This window comes from Trichechus manatus, unplaced genomic scaffold (genome assembly GCF_000243295.1).
Source record: "Trichechus manatus latirostris isolate Lorelei unplaced genomic scaffold, TriManLat1.0 scaffold00080, whole genome shotgun sequence".
In the NCBI taxonomy this organism is placed as follows: Eukaryota; Metazoa; Chordata; class Mammalia; order Sirenia; family Trichechidae; genus Trichechus; species Trichechus manatus.
Genome location: NW_004444016.1, coordinates 8,214,936 through 8,238,441, shown reverse-complemented (window position 1 = coordinate 8,238,441; position 23,506 = coordinate 8,214,936). Strand labels below are relative to the sequence as shown.

The 23,506-nt window shown below is 41.4% G+C and overlaps 1 protein-coding gene across 6 annotated transcripts in view; it reads right to left on the bottom strand.

Annotated features, from left to right (window-relative positions):
* Positions 1-243: 243 nt before the first annotated feature.
* The window catches only part of LOC101350070 (protocadherin alpha-C2), a 195,284-nt gene continuing 172,021 nt past the window's right edge, over positions 244-23,506 (bottom strand). For 4 of the 6 annotated variants that reach the window (XM_012556890.2, XM_004381096.3, XM_004381095.3 and 1 more), the window contains exon 4: positions 244-2,993. In XM_012556890.2, coding sequence (XP_012412344.1) covers positions 2,683-2,993 — 311 coding nt within the window. In that variant the 3' untranslated portion in view covers positions 244-2,682. The remainder of the gene's footprint in view (positions 2,994-23,506) is intronic. The other 2 variants (XM_012556891.2, XM_004381094.2) reach the window with 2 other exon arrangements.

Sequence of the window (23,506 nt, the reverse complement as noted above, 5' to 3'; positions counted from 1 at the left end):
TTTGTTGCAATTCTTTATAGAGAAGACTGAGATAGTGTACCGGGAACAGTGACCTAGCAACCTCCTGGCTGCACATTCTAGTAGTACTATGGAATTTGATTCTTGATTCCATCGGGTGTTTGCCTTAGTGATGAATATAAAGGCCAGGGTGACAGCTGAGTGATACAGTAAGTTTCATACTGCAGCAACCTTCTTCAAGAATAATAGATAATGATGATCAATGTTCTCTATTCTCCTACACTTGTACTTAGAAATGACCACCATTTCTTTCATATCACCATTTTCCATTTATTAGCAATAACAGAGGAAATACCAATAGCACCAATTAAAAATGAATCCAAATGAGATGTTTTATCCTTACAGCTGTAATAACTAGTAACTAACATGGATTGGAAAGCACTTTGCAAAAGTAAAAAGTGCCGTACAGATACATTATAATTATCATCAGTAATAAATTAGCCCGATTCTCCTAGTATTCAAAAGGCACGTAAGGTCAGATACATAGGCTTCAGTGGGGCAAAATGATCACAGCCTACAATGTAGCAATGGTTCACATGTGTTGGCAACAAATTTTACCCCATGCAATCCTGTAGAGCTGAAGTTACACACCCTTCCAAATATGGGAGAATGAAGCTAAAAGTAGACAAAACAGCTTTTTTGAAATTTAATGCTTTTTTGTAACAACTCCTACCTCTTTTATACTAACTTTTAAATAGATAATATAATTAATCAAACTTCTAAATTTTACATTTTAACAAAATTGAAATTTCTTATTTAAGGTGACTGCAAATTCTATTACTCTCTCTGAGCTGATATTCCAGACATCATTAGAATTTCAAAGCATTCTGCGATTTCAAAGAGGTCAGATTGGTAAATTTTGTGCTTGCATACCCTCATAGGATATCTTCAATATTTATTCCAGAACTGTTACTAGAAAAAAACAGCTTTATCCATTCCCTTGCCAGCAGGAGTCCTGGCAAAAGATGGCTCTTGGCTGACCATAAAAAAAAATTCCTTGAATCACCAGCATCTTGATTTAAGAAAGAAATTTTACTGTGTCTTTCATACACAAAAGCTGATTAACAATGGTTAAAAAAAACACTATTCCACTTTTTCACAGGTGTACAAAAGAAAATATAATGGCATTACATTCAACAATAAAGCTTAAAGTTCACTCTAGGTAATAAGTGCATTAACATTCACATACACAAGCACAGAGTAAGCATATTTCAGAAGTCTTATAATAGCATACAGCATACATATGGGAGATTGAGTTCAGGTAACATCATAGGTGTTAGTAAGAGTAGCAATTCAAAGCGTTAGAGAAAAGGAAAACTAAACCAAAGAGAAGGTGTAGGCTAGCACACCAAGACAGGTCACAGAATTAGAGGACTGAAAAGTCTGCTCACTGTATGTATGAGAAAACAGTATTTTTCTTCAATTTCTGGGTCTTGATACAGTTGGTTGGAGAAGGTTGTGTATTCAAAGCGCACATGATTGTTTTTTACAAAAGAGAGAGACAGAGATCTTTTTATTTAGTAATTAATACATGCAAGAGGCAACCCCAGAGTGACCTGAAAGAGTAAAGCTGTGACTGGCAGGTGGCTGGTATAATACAGATGTTTCAGGCAATTCTCTTAAAGCACTTCTGTAGCAGCAATGATCATTTAAATGGCTGTAGGCTGAATTCTCTTTTGAGGGGAGTTTAGGGGAATTGTATTCATCATACTTCTCTTTAAAGATTTATAGCTATAGATTTTCTCTTTTTAAAATAAATCTATCAAACAACAAACAGCATAAAGTGAGGTGTCGGGGTTTTCTTTTTTCTTTTGCATTTGCATATGTGTTGTTGGAAAAGGATCTGGCCTTTTCATAAACATTGTGTGCAAAGTAATTTTTAATAAAGTGAGCATAAGGACATATACAGGAAACACATCAGATCTGTTTCTGTTCCCCTGGTGGGCCCTCTGTTAAACACTGAAATATTGGCTTATAGATATAACACAGGGTTCAGGATGATACCACAGCCAACAGACTTTAGGCACTCCTAAAGCCTTGTCAGTGGCGGCAGTTTTGTTTGCTAGAAAGCGGCCGCCACCTTTTGAATTTTAAGATTTAGAAAGTCTGGTCCCTTTTAATTTCACACTTCCCCTTCAGACTGGTAACTCCCACTGATTATCTGCCTTTGTTTCCCAGCCCTTCTTGCACCAATTAGTCTAATCTGACCCATCCCAGCTGATTGATACGCTCATAACCCCGGTGGCCACACATACCCAGTGGCCACAAACACCCAAGCTGCTCAATCTGAAAACCTTTCAGCCTGCCCTGCAAGTGTCATCAAGACAGGATCCCCGGAGCACAGGGCAGAGAGTCCAACCTCTCACTGGCAGGGCTGGGAAGCCTCTCCTTTGCGGCGGAGGAGAAAGGAAACTTGGGTCTGCTTTTTAGGTTCTGCAAACAAGCCAGAGTGGAGAGAAAAGAGTTAACACCAGACTTAGTAAAGCTTTCAAGACAAAACCTGTTAAATGTGATCTAGACAGACACAGGGAACTTTCTGCAGATTTCTGAGGTCTACAAGAGAGGGCTCATGTGGATAGGAGAAAGGAGTAGGGAGATGCTACATGGGAGAGATTTGCCATTATTACAAAAACTGGCTAAGTGGCTTGTTTCCATTAGATGACCTCACTGGTCACTGTTGTCAGTCGTGCTGTTCCCTTTCTCTTTTTTCTCTTGGGTCTTGCTACCCTTCTTCTTTTTCTTCTTTTTCTTGGTCTCCTCTTTTTTGCCAAAGGTTATGAAGTCACTTTTGTCAATTTGGCTGTTAGTAGGCTCCTGTCGGATGGAGATGATTGCAGGAGATCCTGGGATAATGAATTTGTCTGGCAACTCACCAGGGCCAGATTGCTTGGGGTTGCCGGGTCCATATTTAAAGGTCCAGCTGTTGCTGTTGACACCAGCCCCCACTGGAGGGGACACCTCTCCTGCCTCTGGTTCTGAAAAAGAAAACATCACAAGTCAGTAACAGAGTAACACATGTCCTCTATGCCACACTCCTGGGTAGAGTAAAGGAGAAGCTCACAGAGAGGCCTGGCCCCCAAGAAATCATGGGTTATTTCTACAAGCTGGAGGGCAAAGCCAGAGTTTGGCAACAAGCAGCAGGGCAGATTTTCTTACCAGAGGGTCAAGTAATCTAGTTTTCTAGTATCATATTTTTTGGCTATTTGTGAAGAATTTTCTAAAGAATACTGTTGTGATTATCTTGCCTAGGAATTGGATGGGAAATGTCATACAGGAGTAAAGCAGAATACAGTACTTTCAGGGTATGAATTAAAGAAAACTTTGGCCACAAATATATTTTGACTCCTACCCTGTCCAAAACAGAAGAGAAACTGGTTAAATCAACTATTTGATCCTAATTCTATTGTAATAACCTTGAGGGGTGGTGGGATGCAACAGAGAGGAGCTGGTTTTATTTAGAATGGGAAGAGGTAGAGGGATAGAGGGATGCTACACATTGCCATCAAGTCTATTCTGACTTATAGCGACCCTATAGGACAGAGAAGGACTGCCTCATAGGGTTTCCAGGAGGACCCCTGGTGACGCAATGGTCAAGAGCTCGGCAAAAAGGTCAGCAGTTCAAATCTACCAGCCGCTCCTTGGAAACCCTATGGGGCATTTCTACCCTCTCCTATAGAATCGCTGTGAACTGGAGCCCTGGTGGTGCAGTGGTTAAGGGCTTAGCTGCTAATCAAAAGGTCGGCAGTTTGAGTCTACCAGTCGCTCCCTGGAAACCCTGTAAGGCAATTCTACCCTGTCCTGTAGGGTCGCTATGAGTCAGAATCGACTCAACAGCAACTACACAGAATAAGAGCACGGAATCTTGTAAGTTGAGCCTGCTTACAACATCTATTTATTTGGAGAAAGCACTGGGAGCCAACCATTCTTTCCAGACAGAGACTCCTCCCACAATGTGCTCACAGTCTAGTAGGACCCAGACTCAAACAATTATAAACCAATTTAGTGAATGCAATAACCAAGACACATGCAAAGTACTGTGGGGCTCCAGAGGAGAAAATTACCTACACTTGAGAAAGTTAAGGGGGATTCCAGGGGGGAAGTGAAACTTGCACTGAGTCTAAGAAAATTATCATGCATCCATAGGGGTTTTCAGTGCAAGACTTTCCCAAGAGTCTAATTGGAAGACACAGTATAAAGTACACCTATGATTTCTAGAAGAACAAAAGTCAGCACTAAAGAGGAATAGTAACACATTTTAGGTCACAAAGCAAGTCTTGATAAATTTTAAAAGCTTGAAATCATATAAAGTATTTTCTCTGACCACAATGGAGTAAAGCTAGAAATCAACAAAAGAAAAAAACCTATAAAATACACAAACATATGGAAATTAAACAACACACTATTAAGCTACCAATGGGTCAAGGAAGAAATCAAAAGAGAACTCACAAATTTCTCAGAGTCAAATGAAAGTGAAAGCACAACCTACCAAAACTTATGGGATGCAGCGAAGGCAGTACTCAGAGAAACATCAATAAATTCCTACATAAAAAAAGAAGAAAGATCTCAAATTAACCACCTAATCTGACAACTCCAGGAACTATAAATTTAGAGAAGAGCAAACTAAGCTTAAACCTACCAGAAGAAAGGAAATAACAAAAGATCAGAGCAGAAATAAATAAAATCAAAAACAGAAAAACAACAGAGAGAATCAATAAAACCAGAAGTTGGTTCTTTGAAAAGATCAATAAAATTGACAAACCTTTAGCCAGACTGACAAAGAAAAGATGCAAATAACAAAAATAAAAAATGAAAGAGGGGACATTACAACTGACTCAATAGAAACAGAAATAAAGAGAATTATGACAGAATATCATGAACAACTGTATGGCACTGGATAACCTAGATGAAACGGACAAATTCTTAGGAGCACACAACCTACTCAAACTAACTCAAGAGGAAGTAGAAAATTTCAACAGACTCATAACAAGTGAAGAGATCAAATCAGTGATCAAAAACCTCTCAACAAAAAAAAAAAGTCCTGGACAAGATGGCTTCACTGGGAAATTCTGCCAAACATTTAGAGAAGAATTGACACCAATACTGTTTAAACTCTTCCAAAAGATAGAGAAGGATGGAATACTCCCTAACTCATTCGATGAAGCAACCATAACCCTGATACTCAAACCAGACAAAGACACTACAAGAAAAGAAAACTATAGGCCAATATCTCTTATGAATATAGATGCAAAAATCCTCAACAAAATACTAGTGAACAGAATCCAACAGCATATTAAAAGAGTCATACACCATGACCAAGTGGGATTTATTCCAGAAATGTAGGGATGGTTCAACATTAGAAAAGTCAATCAACATAATACATCATGTCAATAGAACAAAGGAAAAGAACCACATGATCATTTCTATGGATGCAGAAAAAGCATTTGATAAAATTCAACACTTTCTTGATGAAAACCCTAAAGAAGATTAGAATAGAATAGAAATTCCGCAATATAATTCAGGGCCTATATGAAAAGCCAACAGCCAGTGCTAAGTCCATTCGATGGGAAAAGAAGAGTCTAATAAACGGTGCCCGGAAAATTGGATTTCCACATACAGAAAAATGAAACAGGACCCATGCCTCATACCCTACACAAAAACAAACTCAAAATGAATTAAGGACCTAAATGTGCACACTAAAACCATAAAATTTTTAGTAGAACAAGAAGAGACAACACTGTTGGGCCTAGCTTTCAACAATGCATTATCTAATATAATAACAAAAGCACGAACAGAAAAGACAAAATAAATAAATGGAACCTCATAAAGATTAAAAACTTGTTCATCAAAAGACTTCATGAAAAAAGTGAACAGACAAGCTATTAACTGGGAGAAAATCTTTGACAAGAATCTAATTACCAAAATGTATATAAAACTTCAATAACTTAACAACAAAAATGGACAAAAGGACTTGAACAGACATTTCACTAAAGAGGACATTCAAATGGCCACCAAACACATGAAAAGATGCTCAGTGTTATTAGCCATCAGAGAGACATAAATCAAAACCACAATGAGATACCATTTCACTCCCACTACAAAGGCATGGGGGGGAGCAGAAGAGGGGGTACTTGCCCCTGGGCAAAAGTCCAAGGGGGTGTCAGATGAGACGCGGAATGGCATTCCAAAGCTCCACAAATATGAAAGGCGCCTGACTCAAGCAGCCAGACAAGATGCGGGAAGGCATTTCTACGGACTCGTTGCCGCTATCAGCATCTCTTCATCTTGAAATTGGGGGGTGGGGGGGAAGGTCGGCAACTTAGAGACTACCTCTGGGTGCTCGTTACTCTTGCTATGCCCCTGTCCCACTAGGATGGCTAAGATAAAAAAAATAGAAAATAACAAATGTTGGCAAGGATGTGGGGAAACTGGAATCCTTACCCATTGCTGGTGGAAATGCAAAATGTATAGACACTACGGAAAAGAGTGTGGCGGTTCCTCAAAAAATTAAAAACAGAACACCATATAACCCAGAAATTCCACTCCCAGGTATACACCCAAAAGACTTGAAAGCAGAGATTCAGACAGAGACTTGTACACCAACATTTACTGTAGCACTATTCACAATAGCCAAAAGGTGGAAACAACCTAAATGCCCATCAGCAGATGAACAGGTAAACAAAATGTGGTACCTACATACAATGGATACATACAATGGAGTATTACTAAAAGCCAGTAGAAGATACAAAGTCTTGATACATGCTACAGTATGGATACAGCTGGAAGACATTATGCTGAGTGAAATAAGCCAATCACAAAAGGACAAATATTGTATGACCTCACTTATATAAAAAGACAAGAAAAGGCATAATGTATAGAGACTAAAGTTTATTAGCGGTTACCAGGGACAGGAGGAGGGAGGGGGAAAAGGAAGGTTAAACTGATTAAGGGTAAAAGTTGCACAGCCTACTGCTGTAACTGCTGTCAACAAGTTGTACACCTGTAAAAGGTTGAATTGGCGAAAGTTGTATGATAGATATATTTACAACAACGACAAAAAAAAAGTAGCTGCTGAGGCTGTTTATGTACAAGCAAACACCGCACAGGATCTGGTTCCTTGATTTGGAGGTTTAGGGTCATAGTTTCATGGGACATCCCAGTTCACTGGCCTAATAACACATTTAGTGCCTCTGTCACCAGTTCATTGCGTAGTGCCTGGGGTCTTATAAGCTTGCAAATGGCCATCCAAGGCATAATCAGTCTCTATTCACCTGGAGTAAGAGAGGAAGGAGAGTTAGGAATAGGAGGAGGATATGGAATGTGTGGCTCTTATATGGAATTATATGTAATAACTGCCTCTGTGAACAACTGCTTCCTTTGCCATGAGACCAGAAGAAGTGGATGGTGCCTAGCTACCATTACTGAACACTGTGACCAAAGATTCCATAGAAGAATCCTGATCAAAGGGGAAAAATGCAGAACAGAATTTCAAATTCTGATGGACTCTAGGCCTCTGGAGCCATGGTAGATGGATGAACCCCTGAAACTACTGCCCTGAGATAATCTTTAAACCTTAAATCAAAAATATCCCCTGAAGTCACCTTAAAACAATAGTTTAGCTTAACTAATGAAAAAAAGTCTGCCTTGAGCATCATGCTTTTTTAAGAACTATCTATACAGGATCAAACTGACAACAGCAACTTGAAGGATTAGACAGGAACCTTAGGGGGCAATAAGCTTATGTTAATGAGGGAGAAACAACTCAGAAAAGGTGAGAACTGCTGTACAACTTGAAAAATGTAATCAATGTCACCAAATTGTACTTGTAGAAACTGTTGAATCAGTGTATGTTTTGCTGTTTATATTCTCAACAACAACAAAATAAATAAAATTTAGAGGGAAAAGAAAGCACCAAGGAGATCAGCAAGTACAAGAGAGGTGTTAAACCCACCCTGCCACCTGCCTGAGACCTTCTACTTGACAGCAGCCAGAGGGTGAAAAGAGAACTGAACAGGGAACTCCTTTCTCATGGAGCAACTCAGTGTGGGTTAGGGCTGTTTAAGGTATGACCCACACCATCCTGTTCACCATGGTGGTATAAGTCCATACCTGGGAAAACACCCTGCTGTCTCATTTAAATCTTACAACAGCCCTCTAGGCTGGACATGGTAATCCCCATTTCATAGGCAGAGAAACTGTATGTAAGTGGAAAGAATCTGTCCAAAAGGACACTGCCACACCGGAACCTGAAATGGTGGCTGCTGAGTCTCTGTTCCTTGGGACCTTGATAAAACCTAAAAGGACAGGGACCCTAAGCCATGTCAACCCCCCAGGGGCCCTCCTGCAAGCTCCACACTCTCCCAGTCTGCTCTTGGGGAAAGGGCAGGCAGGCTTGTCCGAGCCTGACCCAAAGGAGATGAAATATGGAGCCATGAGGAACTCTGCTACAGCCATCAGATTGATGAATTCTTTTTAGGTGATGTTGGTGAGCTGCTGACTTTGAAGAGAGCCCGAGCCCCTCAGCTGTACCAGAGCCCCAAGATCTGGGCCAGCTTGTCAGTTAAGACTTGGCCCATCCTGTCTCCCTCTCCCATCTTGACAGTGACACAAACCAGCCTTTAGATCAAAGAGGACTGACGGGGGTAGGGGTGAAGAGGAAGGAGATGTGGCCCCTCACTCCCTCTGCTTCTGCCTAAGGAGGCTGGGCAAGGGGTGAAAAAATAAAATAAAAAAAGAGGAAGAGTAATGATCTGTCTGGGCAAAGGAATTCCAATGGCCACGACACTGGAACCCTTTGACATCACAGCAGTGTTCACTGTACCTGACATTGCTCCTTCAGTTGCTGTTGTTGTTAGCTGCCGTTGAGTGGGTTCTGACTCACAGCGACCCTACAGGACAGAGTAGAACTGCCCCATAGGGTTTCCAAGGAGTGGCTGGTGGATTTGAACTGCCGACTTTTTGGTTAGATGTGAAAAGTAGTGTAGTTTGGGATTGTCTACATCTGCTTTTTCTATTGCCTCACCTTCCATCACTTCTCAATCTCCTCTATTTTGGCATCCCTGAATGCTCCTTTTCTAACATTGCTCATGTCAAGTTAACTAATTATATTTATTATTTCCTAAGCCAAAGGTCACATTTTAATCCTCATCTTATTTAACTTCTCAGCAGCATCTGTCATCCCCTTCTTGAAATGCTTATTCTTATGAGTTCTTTGACAAAACATTCTCCAGACGTTCCTTCTGTCTGTTTTATGTCAGTTTCCTTTGTAGGCTCCTCCTCATCTATGTGTGGTGCTTCCTTGGGTTTGGCCCTAGATCCCTTTCTCTCCACACTTTCTTTTTGGCATCTCAGTCACATCCATGGGTTTAAACACTATCTAAATATGCTGATGAGACACAAATTTATATTTATTTAAAGCTTATATCAATCTCATGTATCTACTACCTATTGGAGGTCACCTGGGCATCTCCAACTTAAGATATCTGAAACCAAACTCTTGATTCCTCTCATCTATTCCTTTCTGAATCCTTTCAGTCTCAGTAAATGACATCTCATTCACCTCATTGCCCAAGCCAGAAGCTTCAGAGCCATTACTCATTTTTCTTTATTCTTCATTCTCTACCCATAACATATCACTGAAACCTGTCAAGCTCAACACTGTATCTCCAGGGCTCCTATATCACTGTAAGAGGCAGAAAATATATCTGTTTTATTCACCAATATACACCAGTATCTAGCACAATTCCTGGCCCATAATAGGTATTTAATAAGTATTTCCTGGATGAATGAAAAAAAGGACTAGTGTGAGAAGTAGGAATGGCATCCACTGTTTAGGCCATACAACTCCCCATTGGCAGCACTTCTGGAGTCCCCAAGGACAATGAGTGAACACATATAAAGTGCTCAGCCTGATCCAGCACAATGCAAGAGCTCAATAAATGGTATCAAATATGGGTAACTATATATGGAGCAGCTCTTGGGGCTAGGAAGGCAGGATAATGATATTGCAAATTTAGCCCAAGTACTAGCAGGCAGCAAGAAGAGAGAGCAAGATTTCTTCTCTCCCTCAAGCCTCTTTCCACGTAAGACAGAGGTCCCCAGGCTGCCGAAAATTCCACTGCCTCAAACAGCTTGCTTGGCATGCCCTGTAGCTTTACATCAACATCCTGGTTCGTTTGCTTGACACACCCTTAGCTTTACATTAACATCCTGGTTCCCCTTTCCTTAACTACTGCCCAAAACTAGAGTACGTCGGCATAAACCAGTTTAGGCACCTTATTGACATTCTGGATAGCCTTTTAGTTCATTAAGTACCTGATACATAATAACTTCCCCACCTCTGGGTGGAGTTTAACCCCCATTTTTTGAATATGCAATGCATGAAGTTATATGTAAACTCCATTGCACCTGTGTAGTATGATTAAGAATGTTGCTGATGTAACTTGTATGAACTTTCTGCTTGTAAACTCCATAAAAGTAACCTTCCCTCTTATCCTCATTGAGCAGTCTTGGAGGCAGCAGCACCAACTGTTCCTTTCCTTGCACAACAAAATAAGGGCGGCTTTCTAATCTCCCACCTCGACCTCTTGTTTACTGGCTGTGATGAATCTCGTGGAGCAGAACCTGGGATTTCCACCCGGCAACATACACACCATGCTTTTCCCTGACACCGTAACACTTTGGAGATGGGGCAATAGATAATTTTTTTCTCTCAGATTAAAACTAATTTCTTTTATCTATCTAAGATAAGAACAACATCATTAATATCACATGCAAGTAAAATTTTGCTGAAGATAATTCAGAAACAGTTGCAGCAGCACACTGACAGCGAACTGCCAGAAATTCAAGATGGATTCAGAAGAGAAAGTGGAACAAGGGATATCATTGCTGATGTCAGATGGATCTCAGCTGAAAGCAGGTGAATACTACAAAGATGTTTACCTGTGTTTTATTGCCCACGCAAAGACATTTGACTGTATGGATCACAACAAATTATGGATAACATTGCAAAAAGCGGGAATTCCAGAACACTTAACCATGATCATGAGGAACCTGTACATAGACCAAAAGGCAGTCGTTCAAACACAACAAGGGGATACTGCGTGGTTTAAAATCAGGAAAGGTGTGCGTCAGGGTTGTATCCTTTCACCACACTTATTCAAAATGTATGCTGAGCAAATAATCTGGAGATGTTGGACTATGTAAAAAAGAATGCAGCATCAGAATTGGAAGAAGACTCATTAACAACCTGCGATATGCAGATGACATAACCTTACTTGCTGAAAGTGAAGAGGACTTGAAGCACTTACTGATGAAGATCAAAGACTACAGCCTTCAATATGGGTTACACCTCAACATAAAGAAAACAAAAATCCTCACAACTGGACCAATAAGCAACATTATGATAAACAGAGAAAAGACTGAAGTTGTCAAAGATTTCATTTTACTTGGATCCACAATCAATGCCCATGGAAGCAGCAGTCAAGAAATCAAACGATGTACTGCATTGGGCAAATCTGCTGCAAAAGGCCTCTTTTAAAGTGTTAAAAAGCAAAAATGTCACTTTGAGGACTTAAGTGAGCCTGACCCAAGCCATGGTATTTTCAATCACCTCATATGAATGCAAAAGCTGGACAATGAATAAGGAAGATCAAAGAAGAATTGATGCATTTGAATTATGGTACTGACAAAGAACATCAATATTATCAAGGGGGGCCAGTCCCCACAGAAGGACATCATGCTTGGTAAAGTAGAGGGTCGGCAAAAAAAGAGGAAGACCCTCAATAAGATGGACTGACACAGTGGCTGCAACAATGGGCTCAAACATAGCAATAACTGTGAGGATGGCACAGGACCAGGCAGTGTTTTGTTCTGTTATACACAGGATCACTATGAGTTGGAACCGACTTGAGGGCACCTAACAACAACAACATCTAAGATAATAAAATCTGTAATTGAGCTGAGCCAGAATCTACCTGTTTATCTTTCAAATGCAGGCTCTGAACCTGAGAGACAGACAAAAAAGAGAGATGTATTTAAAACCCTCTGATTTGGCTCCTAGGAGAACTGGGTTTCAGCATCTCTCTGCAGGCCTTTAGTTTCTCTCAAAGTCTGGGATGGATTTGTTTTCCAACCATAGCCAGCACTCTACATGATGCCTAAGGACTGTCATCTGGAGATACAGAGCTCAGAGATATCTTTATCTAGCTTAGCTAAAGGACATTAATGGCTGTGCCTATACAGGGTAGCTATAAGTCGGAATCAACTCGACAACAATGGGTTTGGTTTTTGGTTATTGGCTGAAGGAGGCCTTCGCAGCAGGACCATTGGCTTCTTTTACATGTCACTGAGCTTCCAGGGCCTTTTTTGGGCAACTTGGTTCTGTCTGAACTCAGTCTAAACTCCAAGAAGCAATCAAAGATCCATTTAGGTGCATCCTCCCCACGTTCAGCTTCTGCAGAGCACAGCAAGGTCTGGTTTCTCCAATCCCTCCCAGACCCTTGTGCCCAACCTGCTCTGGTTGTTGTGTAAGCAAACATCTCTTAGGGCTCAGAAGCATCTGAACTGTAACTCATCTGAGTGAATCGATAGCTTAAGGACCTGACAAATATTTACTGACCTCCTAATCTGAGTCTCTTTTGGCCAAGAGTTCTAAGACCTTTGGTTGACTTTGCCTATAAAATACTACAGCTTCCAGGGCAGAACCAAGGCACTATTTCCCCTTTGAAGAGGATGAGAAAGGAAGATGCACCTTTTCTGCCCTCCCCTGGCCCCCAAGCCCCAGCACAGGGCCAGTCCCAGCAATTGGTCAAGTCAAGGACATGTTTCTTCTTTCAGTGCTGCCTCCCTTCCCTCCTCCTGGGGCCTCTCCTAAGTCCCCTCCCCTCTGCTCTGAGGGACCTAGCTCCCTCTCAGACAAAGACAAGGACCAGACTGAGGTGCAGTCAAGACCCAAATGAATGGACCTCTTAGAGCCTAGAAAGAGATTTTAGATACACATCAAGCAGGTAGGGGTCTGAATCATTAGGCAAGTTCCTTCCTTGACATTCAGATTACAACCCAACAGGATTTTAAAATATTAATAGAAAATAATCCCAATAAAGTCCCTGGGTGGCTCAAACAGTCAATGCACTTGGATGCTAACTGAAAGGTTGGCTGTTCAAATCCACCCTGAGATGCCTTGGAAGAAAGGCCTGTCTACTTCAGAAAAATCAGCCATTGAAACCCTATGGAGCACAGTTATACTCTGACACACATGGGGTCGCCATGAGTCAGAACTGATTTAACAGCAACTGGTTGTGATCAAAAGATAATAAATGGTTATCTGGAGAGGGATTATAACTTTTTGCCCTTTTTTCTTTATTGGCCAATTTCTCCAAAATGTGTAGGACTACATTTTAAAATCAGGACAACATTTTTTTAAAAGCATATAGATCTGTAACTTTAAAAAATGCCCTCTAGAGATAGCTGGCCATTCATGTAATTCTGTAATTCACCTACCTTTCCCTTAGGCACTGTCCAGGGGTCTTTTTGGCAAAATCCCCAACTTTTTCTCTCACAATAAACTAACTCTGGCTGCCTGAGTTAGTTCATGGAGTTTAGCCTCAGTGACTGCGGATGCGTTCCCAATGGAAATGCCAGGGAAGGTCCTAAAATTGTGACAAAAATGCCGTGCTTGTAATTTCACCCCCACCCCCCACTGGGAAGTGCTCTAGACAACTACCAAGGCCAGGGTAGGTGAGGAGGTGGATGGATGGTGGGGGAGGGTGGGTTTCTGATTTACACTGATTTGCCCTATAGAACAACACAAAGTTATTTTGACCAAGGATACTAATTTCAGGAAAGCTCTTGGAGGGCAGGGGTTGGAGAATGTTGGACAGTGTTTAATTCTCTCTTTTCCTCTCTTCATCTTGCTTTGCTCTCACTCTGGACTTTAGGGACTGCCCTGGTTCTATCACTTAATAGCCTGTAGTTCTGGGCAACTTACATAAATATCTCCAAACCTCCATTTCCTCATCCATAAAATGGAGATGATCACCTTCCTGTCTATATCATAGGGTGATCAATATAGTTGATATTTAGTGTTCCCTTTCTACATGCTTGGCACTAGGCTAAGCAGATCTGCATGTAGTATAATTTTTGGTTCTCACATGAGCCATATGAAGTAGATACTATCAATATGTGTTTTTTAAATGATGTCACGTGCGTACTAACTGTTGGAGCCTGACACTCAAACCCAGGCAATTTGACTCCAGCTACGAGACTCACACCAGGAGCTGTATATGAAAGCCCTCGGAAAACCCTAAAGCATTATACAAATGTAGCGATTATAATGCTTATTATCCATTTTGTCATCATTTTGGGAGACAGAGAAGCAGGCAGAGCCTCTAAGCTAAAATCAGTTGAAAGGAGTCGGGGGAGGGGATGTGGATGTGAGAGTGAAGTGCTCTGGAAAATCACAGCACAGTCTCCAGGTTTCAGCCCCGCCCCTTCGCTCCCCATTCATCCTTTTGTTACCATCTCTGGGATTTCGGTGCTGAGGTTAATAAAGAGCTTCCAGAAAACCCATTATTTTGATTAAAGCCGGGGACTATCTTGCCAGACAGCACTCTGGAGTCGGCTTACCGCCCACTCTGCTAGGTCAATGCAGCCAGCAAAGGCTATTAAATGATTACAGCCGTTTCCGGCCCAGCAGACTGCGCCCCTCGACTGCTCGTTCTCTGGCGCGCAGGCTGCTGCTGCTGCCTGTGGCTGCCCAGGGAAGAAAGTCAGGTCATGGAAGTCTGCAGATTCTGCGTTTGCAAGAGAACATCCAGGCTTTCTGCGCAGAGGCACCCCGCCGCTTCCCCCTTTCCTTGTCTCCCCTCCCCCAGCCAACTACTGCAGTATGATTTTGTTTGTACCTTCTCGTCTTTTAGCAGCCATTTTGTGTGTGTGTGTGTGTGTGTGTGTGTGTGTGTGTGTGCGCGCGCGCGCGCGCGCGCGCCAGCCTTGGCCGATTGTAGAATCATATATGCTCAACCTGACCAACAGACAAAAACTATCCGCCATCAAATCTGCCTAAAGACCAAGTTGTAAAATATCTCCTGCTTCTTCCTCACCCCAGATCTCGCCATCTGCTGGGTTTGTGGATCGCCTGGACAAGCTCGCCTCCTCCCCCACGCTCAAATCTTCTTGAATTGGACAATGCTAATCTGAATTCTAATTACAGGCCACAAAACACAGGCAAACTGTGGTCTGAAACCCAAATCCTGTCCAGGATCAGTGAGAGAGGGAGAGAATGAAAACCACCTGGGCTAGCATCTCCCTGATTCTTAGGCCTTCAATTCAGAGTGGAAAGAATTTTCCATGGAAATAGGGAATGTAAAAATAAAGATCCTCCCTCTTCTCTGTAAAACCTCAGGCTCTGTAATCAGAATAACCCAAAACCAAACCCGTTGCCATGGAGTTGATTCCGACTCATAGTGACCCTATAGTACACAGTAGAACTGCCTCCATAGGGTTTCCAAGGAGTGGCTGCTGGATTAGAACTGACGACCTTTTGGTTAGCAGCCGTAGCTCTTAATCACTGGGCCACCAGGGCTCCGTAATCAGAATACCTAGGTTTAAATTTGGCTTCCCCATGTAATAATTATATGGCATTTAGCAAATTACTTAGTATCTCTGGACCTCAATTTTCATCTGTAAAGGCGATAATAATGGTACTCACCTCAGAGGGTTGTCATAGGATTAGATGTGATTATGTTTATAGAGCACAATAAGAGCTCATTAAATCAAGAAGAGAGAAGCAGAAGATTCACTCAGTTGTTTAAGAAATATCGATTGATTGCTTATTATGGGTCACACAGCTTATTAAACTTTGTTTTTTTAAAGAATTCCCATTTTACAGATAAGAAACAAAAGTCTTAAATTACAAGATGATTTGCCCTCAATCACACAGGGATTTAGGAATGAAGCTGAAAAATTATTCTCACATTGGCTTGCTGGCTCAACAACAGAACTGTTACTATTTTTTTAATTTCTTGTGAAGCCTTGGGGTTGGAAGAGGTGCTTGCTTCAGAAGCTAAGCATCTGGATCCCTGGAGTAGCTGGGGACAGTGGTGTGTATATGATTGGAAGGCAGGCTTGGTGAGGGGGAGGTTGATCTGATACTATCCTCCAGAGGCTGCTAGAGCTGCTACTCCTAGGTGTTTCATCTGCTTTGGGTGGGATGAGTTGACCTGGAAGAAGGTTTTGTGGCTATTTGGTGCTTCAGGCCACAGCTGGGCTAATTTTCAGTAATCTTGGAGCGGAAGAGATAAATACACTTGGCATATTTTTAAAGCCACAGCTCTTGCTTTGTGCTCAGAATAACTCTGCCATTTCTAGGTTAGGAGTATAAAGATATCATGTGCTGCGAACCCAGATTCAAAAATTGGGATGGATGGTTTCAAGCCCTCCTCGCTCTCCACAGTCAGCCACAAAAATCACATTTTTTCCTTTCTATGACCCCAACCCAGCAGAGCTCAGTGCATGGTTTTCTCTGCCTGTTTCCAGATTGCTAAAGTCTCCCAGAGTCTAGGGAGGGCAATTTCCCTTTACAGCCTTCTTCTCACAATGCCTCCTGCGTCTGCCAACTGTTATACCCCAGGAGTTGCACAGTGCTTAAAATGCAGGTTCTGGGGTCACACAGACCTGAGTTGGAAACCTCAGCTTTCTCACTTCTTTATGTGTAACCTTGAGCAAGTCACTTAAACTCTCAGCCCCAATTCTTTCATATGTAAAACAGATAATAATATCCAGCTAATGGGATTATAAGCATTAAAAACAGACAATGTTCCTAAATCACATAAATCAATGTCTGGCATGCAGAAAAACTGAAATAAAAGATAGGTATTATTACTGTGCTATTCCTCTAAGGAACCTGGCTTCCCGTTACCAACCTATTGCTCAGTGCAGTACTTCCAGGAACTCTCTTTTCCAGGGACCCTCCTCCCAGCTGGCTCTCCCCCTCCCAGGGATCATTAAGGACTTCCAGCTGTGAAGCTTTCCAGTTTAGAAATGGTTGCTAGGCAGGGAGCCATTCTCCAGGGCCCTCTAAAGGACACAGTGAAAGGAGGCGGTTTAGATGTGGTGAAAAGCACACTGGACTAGGTATCAGGAGCCTTGGGTTCATGTCTCAACTCCACCATTCTGCTACCTACTGTTTTTTACTCTTTGGGTAACAGTGACTTATAGTTTCTTCAACTGTAAAACAGATATAATAGCTACTTTCCAGGGGTATTGTTATTTATTCAATTAAGCTTATTTATTATTTACAGTGAAGTAGACATTGTGCTAGGAATTAGAATATGGATATGAATAGTATTAGTACCGGTACCTTACACTGAGAGTTACAGAGCAGTGGGAGAAAAACAGTTGCCGTCATGCAGATTTCAACTCATGGCAACCCCACGTGTACTGGAGTAGAACCATGCTCCACAGGGCTTTTCAATGGCTGATTTTTCTGAAGTAGATCCCCAGACCTTTCCTCCCGGGTACCTCTGTGTGGACTCGAACCTCTAATATTTTGGTTAGCAGCTGCGTGCATCAACCATTGGCACCACCCAGGAACTCCAAGTAAATGAATAAACGATAGTTTTAAGTAAAAAAGTAGAGAAACTCTGGCAAAAAAACAAACAAAAAAAACCCCATTGCCATCAAGTTGATTCCAACTCAGCAACATACACTGGTGTAAAGATAGCATTAAACTTTCTAGAGATAGTCTAGTGCAGTGGTCAAATCGCTTGGCTTCAAATCCTGGACCCACCACTTACTAGTTGTATAACCTTACTGAACTCTAGGAGGCTCAGTTTCCTAAGGAGTAAAATAGGTATAATAGACTTATCTCTTGGGGTGGTTACACAGATTAAAGGAGTTAATGCACACGAAGTGCTTAGACCAATACCTGGCACATGCTTTAAGTGCTCAGTACAGGGTAGCTATTACTATTACTATTCACAAGTAAATTCTCCCCTCTCTCTACTCTGGTCTTCTCATTAACCTGGGGGCAAAGACTCTTGAAGATGGTGTCAGTGAGTTAAGTGAGATATAGCACTAGCTGGAGGTGCAGGTCAGAGGGGAGTCCTACTCCTGAAAAGAGAATGCCAATTTGATATTTTTGGACTCTACAACCCACTGTTCCACTTCTGGAAATCCACCCTACATAAATACTAGGAGTGCATAAGATCTATGTACAAGGATGTACAGTGCATTAAACAAAAAACAAAACATTCACACCCACAGGAAACTGGATGAATAAATTATAATAGAAGTATACAACATGGTACTATGCCCTCAATAAAGAAGAATGAGGTGGTTCTGTATGTACTGACTTTAGAAAGGTGTTTATGATATATTGTTAAATTAAAAAAAGCTGTATACTAAATATGCATAACATTATTCCATTTTGATTTTTGAAAACATATTTTTGAATAGACAGAAAAAACTTCATACATCAAGTATGAGACTAAAAATTAATTCGAAAAATATTTACAGGATACACACAAAACTTAACAGTGGTTACCTCATTGAGCGGGAGTAGGATTGAGGGGAATTTAATTTTTATGCAAATAATGCTGTATTGTTTAAAATTTAAATTAACAATGTAACTGTGAATTATTTTATAATACAGTACTTTAAAATTTATACTTATAAAATATCGGGGAGAGACACTCAATTATTAGTGGTGGTTACTTCTGGGTAGCATGAGTAGAGGCTTATTCTTTTTTTGTTTTTTGCATTTTTTGTTGTGCTTTAGATTTACAGAGCAACTTAGTTTCTCATTAAACAATTAATACACATATTGTTTTGTGACACTGGTTGCCAACCCTGCCATATGTCAACACTTCCTTCCTCCATCTTGGGTTCCCCATGACCAGTTTCCTGTCCCCTCCTGCCTTCTCATTCTTGCCGCTGGGCTGGTGTGCTTGTTTAGTCTAGTTTTGTTTTATGGGCCTGTCTGATCTTTGGCTGAAGAGTGAACCTCAGGAGTGACTTCATTACTGAGTTAAAAGGGTGTCTAGGGCCATACTCTCAGGGTTCTTCTGAGGCACTACTCATTTTATTTTCACTCTGTACAGATTTAATTTGTTATGGTGATTTTTGTTCCTTTTATAATTAAAAGAGAGAGAATTAAAAAGAATGCCAGCCCAAGCACTACTTGTCTAATCAGTTGCATAGTTAACGTGGTCGAAAAACCAGCTGAGACAAAATATCACTGTCCTTGATGGCCTGGAACCCAGGACCAGCTACATAATTTGAGAGGCCCAGTGCAAAATGAAAAAGTGGGGCCTCTTGTTAAAAAATTATTAAGAACTTCAAGGTGGTGACAGCATAACATTAAACTAAGCAGGGCCTTTCTAAGCACAGGGCCCTCTGCGACTACGCAATTTGTACACCTAGGAAGTTAGCATTGCCTGGACCCCAGAGATCTTCTGTCAGCACCACAACTTCACAATGAAACCTTCCCAAAGGTTTCACGCTGCCTACCGAAAGGTCAGCAGTTTGAATCCACCAGTTGCTCCTTGGAAACTCTAGGGGGCAGTTCTACTCTGTCCTATCGGGTCGCTATGATTCGGAATCGACTCAACGGCAAGGGTTTTTTTTTTTTTTTTTAAGTCCTACCTGGGACTGCATAAGACATAATCGTATCACCCAACAATAACACTGCTTCTGGCTTTGGTTGGGTTTTCCAATTTTTCTTCTCTACCCTCCCCTTACTTTGTTACAATCTGTGCTGCTTAAAATTTGGCAGCAATCCCAGGCTCAGTGTTGCTGTGTCACTTCTCAGCCATTTCTAGACACGCAGTGATATCCCTGCATCTAGGGTATAAAATGGAGGTGCTGTCAGAATGCTACAGTAGAAGGAAGGCAAGAGAATAAGTGTCTTCCAGGGAGAATCCCTCTACCACAACTATCCCTCTACTCTGTGTACCTCAACACCATTCCATTAATCCAGCAAGAACATTTTGAATTCTACTTCTTATGTGCCAGGCATTAGGCTCCAGGGGTATTAAACTGGGTAATAATAGTCATAATATCATTATTGAGTTCCTACTATGAGCTAAGCACTGTGCTAAGCATTTTGCATGAATTACCTCATTTAATCTTTACAATAGCCTATGGCCTTTCCTTGGAGGAAGTACAGCCAGAATGCTTCTTAGAAGCGAGCATGGCGAGATTTTGTCGCATGTACTTTGCACATGTCACCAGGAGGGGCCAGTCTTTAGAGAAGGCCACCATGCTTGGTAAAGGACAGAGGGTCAACGAAAAAGAGGAAGACCCTCAACGAGATGGATGGAACATAGTGGCTGCAACGAGCTCAAACATGGCAACAATTGTGAGATGGCACAGAACCGGGCAATGTTTTGTTCTATTGTACACAGGGTCACTGTGAGTCAGAACTGACTCAATGGCACCTAACAACAACAATGACCTTTCCTCTTTTACACATTAATAAATCTGAGGCATAGGCTGCACAATTATTAAGTGGTATAACAGGGATTTGAAGCACTGTGCAAAGCGATGCTGCCCCCGTTAAGAGGCTGAAAAAAAGACAAAATTTAAACAAACCTTCCCTTCATCCTCTACATTCTCTCAGACATGATCACGCCAAGATCATCAGAACATTTCCAAAGCCAGTTCTTTAAAAAGCACCCTTCATTCACCTCCCTTTTTGGTCCACATTTCTAAACACAAAGTTTTCACTCCTTGGTTTGAGAAGAGAGAAACACTAAATTGATTAGCTCGTTAGCTCTTGACATCTTATAGGCTGATTTCTGAAGATTCAATAGAACTAAGGGGGTTCAATAGAGTCTTTTCTTAAAAACAAACAAACTCGGTAGCTCTCCAATGCTAACAAAAGAAACTACAAGTTTTTTAGCAGGATATTTAAGGCCCTACACAAATCTGACTTTAGTCTACCTTTCTGATTTCATTTCCTACCAGCCCTCCATCCCACCCCATCCATTCAACTGCACTCATCCTATTCACCCAGATTATGCACTTCTAAATTTTTTTTTTTGTGTACATATGTTGTTCCATTTGCCTGGAAGGGACTCTCTCCTCCCTACATTCTATTTGCCATCCTGCAATAAACCAAAAAACCAAAACCATTACCATCGAGTTGATTCCAGCTCAAAGCAACCCTACAGGACAGAGTAGAATTGCCCCACAGGGTTTCCAAGGCTGTAAATATTTACAGAAGCAGACTGCCACATCCTTCTCCCATGGAGCAGCTGGTGGGTTCGAACTGCTGACCTTTCGGTTAGCAGTTGAGTGCTTAACCACTGTGCCACCAGGGCTTCTCTCATCCTGGAATACCTAGTATTAAATGTCATATAATCTGTGACTTGGTTCCTAAAATCCCTGTCTTACTCATCTAGTGCTGCAGTAACAGAAATACCACAAGTGGATGGCTTTAACAAAGAGAAGTTTATTCTCTCACAGTCTAGTAGGCTACAAGTCCAAATTCAGGGCATCAGCTCCAGGTGAAGGCTTTCTCTGTTGACTCTGGAGGAAGGTTCTTGTCATCAATCCTCCTCTGGTCTAGGAGCTTCTCTGTGCATGAACCTTGGGTCCGAAGGACACGCTCTGCTCCTATTGCTGCTTTCTTGGTGGTATTAGGTTCCCCTGTCTCTCTGCTCGCTTCTCTCTTTCATACATCAAAAGAGATTGGCTTAAGACACTATCTAATCTTGTAGATCTCATCAATATAACTGCCACTAATCCATCTCATTATATTATAGAGGTAGGATTTACAACACATAGGGAAATCACATCAGATGACAAAATGGTAGACAATCATACAATACTTGGAATCATGACCTAGCCAAGTTGACAGATATTTTTGGGGAACACCATTCAATCCATGACAATCCCCAATTCTATCTTCTGGGCTCCCACGGCATCCGGTACTCAGGTTGCTAAGAGAGGGTTTAAGCCCTGTGAAAACAACTTGGGATGCCCTCTCAGGAAAGGTGGACAAGCTTAACATATTTACATGGGGTTTGTGTTCATTACAACATAGACAGACCATGACACTATTATGGTCCTTATCATATGACATTGTAATATTTCTGTCTTGCTTCTTTACATTTCTGTCTTCCCCATTAGATTATGAGGGCAGGATTGTGTTATATTTAGTATTATAGTCCCACTACCTAGGACAAAGCCTAATAAATGTTTGTGTAATGACTGTCTAGAAGGTTCTAACCAAATTCTACATTGAAGCTATCTTAGTTACCTAGTGTTGCTATACCAAAAAAAAAAAAAAAATCACAAGTGGATGGCTTTAAAGAGCAGAAATTTATTTTCTCATAGTTTTGGAAGTTAAATATCCGAATCAGGGTCTCAGCTGATTCCTTCTGTGGGCCTCTCTCCTAGTTTCTATTGACTGCCAGCAATCCTTGGTATTCCTTTGCTGCTTATAGATGCATCTGTGGCAACTTCCCATGTGTGTGACTGTGTCTATTCTGATCTTTTTATAAGATACTACTCAGAAGGGATTAGGTTTAGGACCCACCCTACTCTGGTATGACCTCATTAAATAAAAGGAAATCCCTATTTCCAAACAGGGTCATATTTACAGGTACAGGGGTTAGGACTTCAACATATCTTTTTGGGGGGACACAATTCAATCCGTAACAGAAGCCAAGTCAAGGAAAGCATCTCTGAGCAGGATATGCTAATACTTTTTTACATGCAATGGCAGCTATAATCTAGAGGCCCAGGGTAAACTGTTTGGGATTCAATAGACAAGGAATACAACTCTAGTAACAATAAACCTCTCCTTGTTCCTGTTCTCATCTGGATCCAAATTTGGTTCCTAAAAGTTATCTTTTCATACCCTAACCTTCTATAGAAATGCCTCTTGAGTCTAACTTCAACAAAGCTCTCAGTTTCCTGTCTTAATACTAGCATAAACATCCCTTTTTTCCTTATTTCATTTAGTATTGTCATCCTCAGGGCTGCCTTCTCCCATCCTTCACCTAGCCCACACCCTTAGAGATAGACCATTCCAGGTAGGACTGTTGCTTAGGAAGCTTTTGGTCTCACTGAGATAAGAATGGAAAGGCATCTATCCCTCCTTTTTATGATTACGGATAATGAGAACCCAAGCGCTGAGGCAGAGACAGAGGGCTCCTCTCCAACCCATACACTCATTTCTAGGCATCCTGGCAATGAGCCGTTTTATAATCCTTCCCTAGAGGCCTAGTTTCTACCCAGTGCTTGACTTGAATCTGTTTCTCCAGATTAGGCAATGACCTTTTCAAGTGAAGATGAGCTTTTCAAGTTCCTTCAGAAGCTGAGCGAGTTTCTCTGAAGACATCTGCCATTAAAGACTCTTGCTGTCACTGGGAACAGGCTTTCATTTCTTGTTTACTAGTATTAATAAGCCTGAGGGCAAGGTTTGCTGGAGCTGCCAGAGGCTTAAAGGAAATACAAGCCCAAGCCCAAGCCCAAGCCCACT